The sequence below is a fragment of the Engraulis encrasicolus genome, chromosome 19 (assembly GCF_034702125.1).
Source record: "Engraulis encrasicolus isolate BLACKSEA-1 chromosome 19, IST_EnEncr_1.0, whole genome shotgun sequence".
Taxonomy (NCBI): domain Eukaryota; kingdom Metazoa; phylum Chordata; class Actinopteri; order Clupeiformes; family Engraulidae; genus Engraulis; species Engraulis encrasicolus.
The window spans coordinates 21,232,747-21,244,667 of NC_085875.1; the positions used below are offsets into that span (position 1 = coordinate 21,232,747).

General features: G+C 42.3%; 1 protein-coding gene across 1 annotated transcript in view; it reads left to right on the forward strand.

Annotated features, from left to right (window-relative positions):
- The window catches only part of LOC134435043 (protein kinase C eta type-like), a 64,818-nt gene extending 62,748 nt beyond the window's left edge, over nt 1-2,070 (forward strand). The window contains exons 13-14 of the mRNA XM_063183787.1: nt 1-102; nt 1,040-2,070. The exon at nt 1-102 is cut by the window's left edge and continues 45 nt beyond it. Of these exons, the coding sequence (XP_063039857.1) occupies nt 1-102; nt 1,040-1,189 (252 nt within the window). The 3' untranslated portion in view covers nt 1,190-2,070. The remainder of the gene's footprint in view (nt 103-1,039) is intronic.
- The last annotated feature ends 9,851 nt before the right edge of the window (nt 2,071-11,921 follow it).

The following is an 11,921-nucleotide window of genomic DNA, read 5'->3' on the forward strand; positions in this document are numbered from 1 at the left end:
GATGGAGGGGAACAGGCCATTGTGAGCCATGCCTTCTTCGCCGACATCAACTGGGACAAACTCAACAAACGAGAAATTGAGCCTCCATTCAAGCCAAGGATTGTGAGTGATACATTCTAGATTTTATTCCAAAAGGGTTTACAAATATATCACATGAAATGTTGGTTTATCAAGCTTTATAATCTGCATATTCTTCATAGGAATGTAATATACAGGAATGCAGTTTGTATGTTGTTACAAATACACTTTTCCAAAAGACCTAGTAAGGACATATTTAGTGCTAAACGCAGAACCCGATAGCCTTACAGTATGTCCTCAACTCCTTCCCTTATGGGAAAATAAGTATGCAGCCCCACTGAAACCAGTGAAACTCCAAAAATAGTGTTCTATTGCACGTAGGAAACTTGTGGCCATGCACTGTACTGTACATCCCAACAGTAGTGTGCATCAGCTGTGTCAACTTAATCCTGGTTCTACATTACATCAGTGGTGTAGTCTACGTAGAACGCGGGTATGCGGAGTATACACACTTCTAAATTTCAGCGATTTCAGTATATAGGTTAGTGGTGCGCACATCCAAGACGCAGGTACATGACAAAAGGCCAAAGTATTGTAGAAATAAGAAGAATGTCCGCACACTGCTCCCGTCTTTCTTCTCCGAGAAAAATTAAAAAAGCAACACGGGAGCAGTGTGCGGACATTCTTTTTATTTCTACAGGGATTTCAGTATACCCACTTAAAATTGATTGATCCATTGTTTTGAATAGCACAAATATATACAGTATACCCACTTCAAAAAAATGCTCAAATATACAGTATACCCACCACAAAAAAGTAGACTACACCACTGCATTACATTACATTGCACTTAGCTGGCGCGTTTATCCAGAGCAACTTATTATCACTAATTATTTTAGTACACTGCATTGGTTACAGTCCCTGGAGTAGTGTGGGGTTAGGTGCCCTGCTCAAGCCATGGATTGTGGTAGGGAGTGGAAGGGTGGGATTCGAACCTTCAACTCTGATTCTACTCTTCCAGAAAACTCCAGAGGATGTGAATAACTTCGATCCGGACTTCACGTCGGAGGAGCCCATCCTGACGCCTATTGAGGATATCCTTCTGGCCCACTCCAGCCAGGACGAGTTCCGGGACTTCTCCTTCACCTCAGAGGACCTGCTGGCCATGTAGAGGAGACAGACAGAGAGAGAGAGACAGCAAGAGAGAGAGAGAGAGAAGAGAGGGTTCAACTAGAATATCTCATTTAATGCCACTCCTCAGCTAACTCATCACTGTATGTTGCACAAACTGAAGGATATCAACAAAGCAACCAAAAGTCCTCCTCTAGTAGTTAATGCTTTCTAAACATCATCTCCCAAAAATGTCTTTCCAACAAAGTGTTAAATTATTCTTTTTGTCGAGCCATAAGGTAGTTATCTCTGTAGCAGTATGTCTTGGACAGTCAAGCTGGACTATATTTCCCTCCTGTTGTTCAGGAGCCACCTGCTAGCCATGAATCTTCTATTAAGCCTTTTTAGCCCTCAATGCTAATCAAATCGAGCCCAGATAGCTCATTAAGGCCAAGGCAAATGGCCAGGCTCCCCGACGACTTCGACTGGAATGTAAATCTGTGCTGAAGCAGAGACAGGGACCAGGGGGATCATGGGGCTCTTGGTGACACGGGTCTGGCCAGATAAAGCAAGTAATGCAATTCAACCATGCTGCGAAAACAAGAGATAGAGATGCTGACAAGTGACGAATGACAGTGGACTAATGCATGTTCTGAACGTGCAGTACTACTCTCTGGTTGCTTCTGCTTCTGGCATCGTGCCTCAGTGGTTCTCACACACAGCAGCCATGGCCAACCCTCTCGGCAGGCCAAGTCAGGTCAGCGTCTAATTGTGACAGGCATGCCTGTGAAATGCAGCGGAAGTCGTGGCGCAAAAAAATGCCAAGTCATGAAAAATGAAGGTGATCATAGGCCTCATCTCTTGCTTAGTTCAATGTAAAGGATTTAATGGAGTTCCCAGGCTGGTGGGAGCAGTGAGGAGGAGAGAGAGGGTGTGAAATATATATATTTTGTATTATTTTCTGAAGCTTCTTCATGATGTCCAGTCAAACTGGTGTTTGTATTTGTAGCTAACATTTGCATTAGTTTCTAAGATCACCTTTCTGTTTATTTCATAAAGTATTTGCCACATTTGAAATGTGCCTGTGAACAACATGGATAGTGGATTGAATGTTTCCTGGGGCTTTGCTTCAGGAGAGTACAGTGTTTTTTCTCAGGAATTCTCTTTGTGATTATTTTTATTGATGCCCTTTTAATGTCTGAATGAACGATATTAAATACCTTTGTATTGTGTCTTATGGTCAATATTTATCATGGAGTTACTCATTTCAGGTTTTCATTTGGCATCTTAAATTTAGAGTATGTAATATTTTTTAGAAGTTTGAAGATTTAGAAGATGTCATGCTGCCCATTTACAAATATAATCTTTTTCATGAGCATTTCCCACCAACAATTTCTAAGTATTCCTTATGACTGGGAAAATTACACTTTCCATACATGAAAAAGTGGATCTTCCTCTGTGTCTGCTATATTGAATTTCCAGTGATAAACATCTTAAGCTCCAAAACGTACTTTACTTTGATCAGACCAGTAAATATTAGTTTATTACTTAGTAAATATTAATGATAGATCAAATTTGAGAATGGGCAGAATAGTTCCAACAAGCAGCAGTCGGGGTGCCTGCTCTTCACTCTACAAGGGAACAAAGGCAAGTTTGTTTGTTTTTTTTTACCTCAAGGACTCTCTTGCTTAAACCTGTTGACGGGGAAGTGTTTTTCTTCCAACAAAAAGTGGATGAGGCATAAATCCAAAGATGTGGAAGAGGATACCACCATACGTATGTTTGACCCAGAGGACAACAGAGGCTACTTCATAAACCCATGAGTGATTGCTAACGTTTACTAGCAGTGCTAAGAAAAAAGCTTAATAATTCACTGTCATTGTTGTGATTGTTGTCATTAGATGCAGGTGCTGTATGTATCATGTCTTTACATGTCCATATACTGTGTTCATATTATTGCACAAATGAATTCCTGAACTCCACCTCATCCTTACTGTAATATTAAGACAGTGTTTGAGCAAGAGGAAATTGCGAGAGTGGCTCTGCTGTTAGTTCCCACTAACAGTGAAAGATTTCACAAAAGATGTCATGGTGAGAATATTCACAATCCTGTTTTCACAAAAAAAAACATAAGCAAGTGTTGTTGCTTTTTAGCAACAATACATGAGGATAGAATATACCATAGGTATATTTAGAATTTACTTACTTGTATTGTCGCCATATGGACAAAACATACCATATCGGCCTACCATGAATCTGTGACATCAAAAGCAACTATCAAAAAAGAAAGGGGAGGAAACTGTGGCTCTCCGGTTTCTTCATTTTCAACTTTTCTTTAAGGCAACAAAGGACTGACAAAAGCAACTCCTTCTCCAATGGAGACTGCAGGGTATTCTCTTCTTGCATAAAAAAGTATGTGAGTAATAGAATCTATATACTGTGAGTGAGTAATGGAACATAAGTTGCAGATAGGCCTACTGCCACATATGTTCATACTAGTCATACTGTGGGATTAAATATTGAACAGTAGCTGGATGGGAAGAAATCAGTGGGACAAGGTGTTAAGACTCTGGAGTCAGGTCAGGACATGTGTGAGTTCAGAGTGCTTATGGATTTTGATGAAAAGCTTCTCTTTAATCACTTAACTCTCTGATGGTCTCCCTGAGGTCAACGGGTCAAAGTCAACATGGGAGTAGCGAGCCTTTGTTATGTTCTCGGGCAACTGCAAATGTCCATCAATGAGGGTAGAAGGAATCTGATGATCTTCTGCACTACCTTAAAACATCTCTGAGCCCTCCTCCTGACTGTCTTGGTGCAGCTGCCATACCATAAGGCAGGGATGTCAAATTCAGGCACTTGGGCCAAATCTGGCCTGCGAGATTATTTCAAATATCTATCACAGTTGGCCCATATACGCCATTAATGTATAGCGTTAAAAGACTTGAACATGAAATTTGATGTATCACACAATGTGCTGACACATTTGAACTACCACTTCGTACACTAAGACTTCATTCCAGATTTTGATTTTGGCCCTCAGTCCATTTGAGTTTGACACCCCTACCATAAGGGTATAACAGTACATCATCATAGACAAGCAGCCAAGGGTCAGCAGCAGCTTAATGGATGGGTGGTCTTCCTGAGGACTCCTCATGCTGGTGGCACAGGACGATAATCATTCTTGAAAGAAAGTGAAAGCCCACCTGGGACACTCCCATTGTCATTGTGACCACAGTACACAGGGCTCACTGCTCACAATTTAATTGCATTTATGCATCACCCGTACAAGGGAGCATCCCCAAATGGCGCCCCAAGGGAACTGTGTCGCGGGATGGTACCCTGCTCAGGGTACCTCAATCATGGAGGACGATGGGAGAGAGTCATGGCGTCGAACTGGCAACCTTTGGACTATAAGTCTGACGCCCTAATTGCTTGCCCATGACTGCCCATTGTTGCTGTTCATGTGACACTTCTCGGTACTGGGGCTTAGGCAAGAATGACTGCTCTGGAGATCTTGGAAATTATCATTGTCAAGCTGTTCAAATCTGGAGATCATTGTTTAAAGTCACCATCATCACTGTTTCTCCTTATTAGGGTCTTAGAAACAGGTTGTTGTTTGTGTGTGTGTGTGTGTGTTGTTGGATATGTGGGGCGGGTCTGTTTTGGTGTCGGTGTATGTTTACTATTTGTATGTTTACCTATTTACCTACTGGTCATCCTCTTAACTAATTGTCTTTCTTCTTTGTGTGTGTCTCTGTGCGTCTGTTTACAACATAATACTTGGTACGTACGATTTGGCTCGTGTCCACTATTTATGCAGACACGTCAGGCCACCCTCCCACCCCTGGCTGGCAGTGGCCTATATGGTGAGCCTGGGCTGAACTGAAGGAGAGCCCAGCCCCCCCTCATACTAAAACCAACATCGCCATGTTTGCATAATTGCCATAGAGTGTGTTTATCTAAGCGCTAAACAGTGTAAATCCTCTCCTCTCATAGCATAGGCCTGTTTTGCACCCTCTGTCCTCTGTGCTCCAATCTTGGGTCCCTGACTGAGGGACTTTGCTGTGCTTTACTGTCCTGTTCCAAAGATGACCTGATAGAAATCTCCACCTAAGATATGTAATGCACTTGAAAGGCAGAACAACAGAGAGAGGAACACATCCTTAGATGGGCAAAAGTCACTGATATTTGGACCGAAAGCTTATTGACTTCAACATTGCCTCGTGCTATGTGATAAACATTTGTTGGCATCTTCGGTTTACAAAGCCACTTTATCTTCTTGCAGAAGGTCTTGGCCTCCCAGCACCACTCCTAGTGGAGAAGCTTTTGTTCTCTCACTTACACAGCATGGCAAACAGGTCCTTGCTTTTTTGGCCAATCCCTGTGTGTGTGTGTGTGTGTCTGTCAGTGCCTATCGTTTGGCGCGTGTTTGCTTCCTGGGAGTCCTGAACGCGGCAAAAGGGGGCAATGAATAATTGAAGAGGAGTCGGCTCTTCAGTTTCAGACTGAAGAGGGGCTGCTGCTGAAGTACTTTCTTTTCATAGGGAATGGGAATGAGAAGATGTGTGTGAAGGGTGTGGAGTGTGTCTCCCATAGAAGGCGGTTCACACTGACTTAACACAACGGACTCTTTCAGTTACCCTCTGCAAACACCAACCCACAGACACACGCACATGTGCAAATGCACAGACACACACACACACACACACACACACACACACACACACACACACACACACACACACACACACACACACACACACACACAGGCATACACCATCCTCGTAAAGACTTTGGGCAAACCTGCTGTCTGTTGGGCAGAAAGTGAGAGAGAGAGAGAGAGAGGCTGGACGGGCAATAGCTGGCGGCCTAGCCCTGGAGGAGAGGATGGAAATTTCCACTTATGAGGCCTCAGGCCAGTGGCAGAGACAGAGGTGGAGGGTGAGCGGGTTCGCTCTCCCACCAAGGGGAATTAGGGGATACGGTACATACAGCACATAGAGGCAGCAGGACTAACTTGTGCAGCAATGACACTCCATTCTATACAATAGAAAAAGGTGGCCCGGTCACTTGTGGCATGACGTGCAAATTCTGAACGGTAAAGTAGGAGCCACTTATTTTTTCAGTTCCACCATGCATGTACTATGCAACTTCCAAGGGTATTTCTAGCTGGACCTTGCTAGGAACAATTATAGTGCAAAACATGGTACAAAATCAGTGAATTCTAAATGAGGCCAGTTCAACTAGCGGCTCCTGCAGTCCAGGGAGTGGGACTGACTTAATATTGAATATATTTCAATGGAATTTTTTGTGTTGTCATTTTATATGGACCCTGAAAACCTCTTGATTTTTTTATTTCAGACATTTTGGTATTGAGGTTGAACAAGCACTCTTTTTCTGTATTCTTCACTGTGACAAGGTGAGAAAAGGAGAGGAGAGAAAGAGAGTCAGAGCGAGAGAGAGAGAGAGAGAGAGAGAGAGAGAGAGAGAGAGAGAGAGAGAGACTCCTACAGTATTATTCACTATGATAGGGTGAGAAAGAGAGAGAGAGATCGAGAGACAGAGACGGAGACAGATAGAGAGAGATAGCCAAGGATGACCTCTCCCTCACCCTGGTCCTCTGCAAAGCCTTCAGTGTCCCATTGGCCCTCCAGAAGAGATGAGCTGCTGGACTGTACAGTACAGTAGGTTTTGAACCATTGAGTACAGTACAGGGAACATCTGCCCATTTGGCTTCCAGTTGAACCCAGCCATACTCATGAAGACTTATTCTCAGATTTAATGCCCTACACCAGTGATTCTCAAAGTGTGGTCCGGGGAGCACAAGTGGTCCGCCACAGAGCTCAGGTGGTCCGCGAGGGGATTTCTACTTTTCCCAGATAAGCTAGCAGTAGGCTATATTTGTAAAATTTTCATGTTTTCAACACAAGAAGACAGGCTTATAATGTGAATAAAAAGTAAGTGATCTGCATAAAAATTAGCAGTGTCAAATTGGCACCCATTAACTGCCAATTCAGTTGACAGGTGGTCCGCTGTATTTTTTGGGCGGGGACAAAGTGGTCCTCGGTCTGAAAAAGTTTGAGTAACACTGCCCTACACATACTGTATGCACTGTATACATGTAGCCAGTGTGAGCCAGGTGGCGAGTGGTAGAGAGAGTGCATGCCGTCCATATGGCCCGAGTCACTATGTGTATAAGCAAATGATATAACGGCCATAAATGAAAAGTGTTTGCTAAATGAATTAGCCCCCCTTTAAATCAACAACGGGCTGGTGTATGCACTGTGCACGGTTCAAAGTGCAGGTCCTGTATGGATTGGATGGATTTGTTTTGTATTTCATGTGTAAATGAAAGCGTTTGTTTTGATTGAAGATGGGATAGCTCAGTTGTCCTGTGCTTGTACTCCTCCTATACTGTTTCGCTAGCACATGATACTGTACAGTGCAGTACTTGTTTTGTAATCTTGAGCACATAGAGCAAATGTGTGTGGCTCAAAGTCCAGATATGTACATGTGAACACATTTTCTTTTCCCATCATTTATTGTTGTGGCTACAGTGAGAACACTTGGCCATAATTTGTCACCTGTTTAAATATTTTGCAGCACAGTAGAGTAAATTAGTCTCTGTAAGTCAACAATGTACAAGTGGGTGCTTGGTTCAAAGTGCAGTTATGTACATATATGAATAATGTGTTTAGCCCATCACGTCTCACAGAATGGTGGCTGGGAGTGCAGAGGTGTCCTGCGTTGCCCCTATGTTGCCTCTCTACTATACTGTGTCATCAGCACATGCATGCGTTGTGTCACTTGTTTAATCTTTCACGGCACATACAGACAATAAGTCTCTCTGTAGGTCGACAACGAGTGTGTGGGTTTGGTTGGTTCACAAGTGCAGTTAATGATCTGTTTGTGTTGGCCATCACCTCATGGTGTGAACAGGGAGACAGTGACAGTTGTCTAGGGCTGTCCTAAACGATTATTTTTCTCCCGATTAATTTATCAACTTTTTTTTTCGAATAGTCGATTAGTCAAATGATTCATTTTTCAAGTAGGCTACTCTAAGTTAACACTTTAATCTTCAAGGAAATTGGGAAAAAAGAAAGAAACCTTTAAAATTCGGCCCCTGAGCTCACAATGAGCTTTAAATCATGATAGTATCTTATTTACTCTGAGATACAACATCCAATTCATACAGCATTAGTAAAGTAAGTAAAAAAGCATGGAATTAAATAAAACGATTAGTCTACTATGAAAATTCTTGTTGACTAATTTTTGTAGTCGATTAGTCACGATTAGTCGATTAATCGTCCCAGCCCTACAGTTGTCCTGTGCTGCTACTACAGTAGGCCTATGCTACGTCAACAGCACATGCACATGCTGTGTCACTTGTTTGGCTGCACATAGTAAATCAGCCAACAAGTCATCATGCTGGTGTGTTCATGGTTCAAAGCACAGTTATGTATATAGGCCTAAGAATGTGTACGTTTTGACCAGTTCTTATTGTGGCTGGGGAAATATAGTTCTTCTTTTAAATATAGTTTTTTTTAAATATAGTGTTTCTTTTACAATAAAGTAAGAGACGTTCTAAATGCAAGAATTAGAATAGAGAATCTTTGGTATAGTGTCATAAGAACATGCATAGCTTAGTGCTACTTTGAACTTATATTACTGTGAGATGACATCTACTATTTTCCATAATATGCTTGCTGAAGGAAAGCTTATTCTCTCTCTCTCTCTCTCTCTCTCTCTCTCTCTCTCTCTCTCTCTCTCTCTCTCTCTCTCTCTCTCTCTCTCTCTCTCTCCTTGAGTTGTACTTAGATGCCCGGAGTGCACGTGGTCTCTGTGTCCTTCTGTCACCTTTGCCACACACACACACACACACACACCGGCACACTCAGGCATGTACAAACATGCACAGCGCCCAAGTGCTTAAACCCAAAGGTGTCTATTTACACTTTGCTGACTTTCCCTCAGTCACAATCACCTGATCCGATCTTCACTATGACTTCAGGATCAAACTACACACCAAGAACACAAACTACTACACAAAGTAAACAGCATCATATCACACATGCCATTGGCTATGAGCTGGGGAACTGTACTGTAAACTCGTCAATATCATCAATATCTGACTTCACCCACTTACTTTAACAGACATAACAGTCAATGGCAAAGGTCATATCTGGAAAACAAATCATATGTATGTTGGCCTTAGTGTGTTGTCTATTTCTTTTTTACAATACTTATTCCTTTTAGGGCTTGACAGACTTTTGAACTATATCCAAAGCACTCTCCTTTGAGTCAAGGTAGTAGAGTATTTAAAAACCCTGTATTTTACATCGGGGTAAACATGGTAAAAACGCTGATCGGTTTCAGCCATCTGGCCTTCAACCACACCCTGATGAAGGCCAGACAGCGTTTTTACCATGTTTACCCCAATGTAAAATGAAGGGTTTTTAAATACTTCAACTACCTTGACTCAAAGGATAGTGCTTTGGATATAGTTCAAAAGAACTTCTTCAAATGTGTTCTGAAGTTTTTTTTACAATATAAATTAAGAATCAAGTTATTTATTTCAAAAGACATCCTTTGCCCTTTCCTTACATTTACATGTTTGTCTGTTGGCTGTTTATTGAATTTGTTTTAAAATTGTATTTTAAAACCTTTTCAAATGTAAATTAAAATTTGAGTTATGTGCAGTATTCATTTCTTTCAACCGATATCCTTTGCCTTTCACTTAACCGCAAATGGAGTGAAATTGGACATGACCCTATAATGAGGTTATGGAAAGAGACAGAGAGAGAGGTCGCATGGTGGGTGCTTTTGGCGTGATCTTTAAGAGCGATCTATAGAGAGAAGCCCCACTGTGTTTAAAACAGAACACGCAACATGCGTGACCTATCTCTGTAGGGTTCAGCGCAAACTCACTCACCCTTTCCAGCTATTTTTAGCATGTTTTACTGTGTGTGTGTGTGTGTGTGTGTGTGTGTGTGTGTGTGTGTGTGTGTGTGTGTGTGTGTGTGTGTGTGTGTGTGTGTGTGTGTTGATGTGTCCTTCAGGGCCCCCCGTGATGCTCCTAAGCTATGTCACATGTGCTCTACGTTAGCCCCTTCATGAAATTAACCACGTCCTTGTACCTAATGGGTTAACAAAAACCTGTTTCTATTACTTCTTTTGTTCAACTACAAACAGTGCTAAAACGTTAACACTGCCCATGCATAAAATATACGAAAGGCTGTAAAATTCCAACACAATTGAAGTCGTTTTAAGAATCGGGAGCCAAATTTAACCTGTTCTGTCCTGTTCGCTGATGTGCTTTAGCCCAGCTTAGACCCCGGCTTCATCCGCTAACGGCTAACAGGATCAATACGCTCATCTTCCGTTTCCATGGTAACCCAGGTCACTTTCAGGCACTCACGCAACCGCTACACTAGCCCCCCCATCCATCGTCATGGCCATTCGTGCTGACCAATACCGGCCACGAGGACAAGCCCTTGGACGGGGTTTGACGAGGCCATGGTGACACATGACGGAGGAAGAATGGCATGGGATGGTCTGCGCTGGTGGTCTTAAACGCCATTGCTGCTGAGTTGACACTGACACACTTTCCTGACTTTTTTCTGTGCACAGCACAGCAGCTTACACTCAAAGCTTCGCTATTCAAAGTTGATCCTACCTATGGCCTTCATGTTAAGCATTAAAAGACGTCATGCGATTGTCTTTCATTATCCATATTTAAATTAAAATTTCAAATGAGATATTTTACACTTTTTAAAATTGACTAATGTGTGTTATATATTTTTGATTACTTCGTAAAGTTCTAGTAAACTTTTAATGTAGTAAATTAAACACAGGCATTGAAATTCACTCGAAACGACACCAATACAAGATATTACCGTTTCCTATCTGAAAAGAAAATATTTTTGATATATAAATAATATATATAATATATAAATATAAATATGTTGCAAAACTAGTGTAAGAATTCCCTTCATTACATGTAACACACTTTTCTTTTTGGCTCCTCAACTATGGCAGCTGAATGACAACTCATTTTAGTGTGTGTGTGTGTGTGTGTGTGTGTGTGTGTGTGTGTGTGTTTGTGTGGTCCACTATGGGGCTATAGGAGCAAGTAGCGTGCCACTAAGCCCTGTGTAAGCCCACCTCTATCCTCTTATCAAAGACAGTTTGAGCGTCTCCTTTAGCTGGCCGTATGGCCACTGTTGCCTATCCCAATCCCGCCTAATCTCAACCTTGCGGGTCCAACGGGCCCTTCCTATATGCCGTGCTGGAGGGATGGAACATTGAGATTGAACTTGGCATGAACTCTGTCACGGCCGGTCAGAGTCCTCCTCTACTTCTTCTCCGCTTCTCTCTCTCACAGCCCCCCCCTCTCGCCCACTGTCTGAGCTACAGAGTTTGTTTGCTCATGGGTTTGCCTTTTCAATTTCGTTCATTCCTTTCTTTTCTCTCTTTTCTTTCTTTCCTTCTTCCTTTCTTTTTTCTTTCTTTCTTTCTCTCTTTCTTCTCATTTTCTCTGGGCCTGACGGTGACCCCTGCTCCCTTTGGCTTTGTAAAAAATGGGAAACTCATTTGATTTGGTGACCCCAAGTCAGTATACACAAAGGAAGGGGAAAGACTGTGTGTGTGTGTGTGTGTGTATGTGTGTGTGTGTGTGTGTGTGTGTGTGTGTGTGTGTGTGTGTGTGTGTGTGTGTGTGTGTGTGTGAGAGTATGAGTGTGTATATGTGAGTGCGAGTACACACAGTGCGAGTGTGTGTGTCTGTGTGTGTG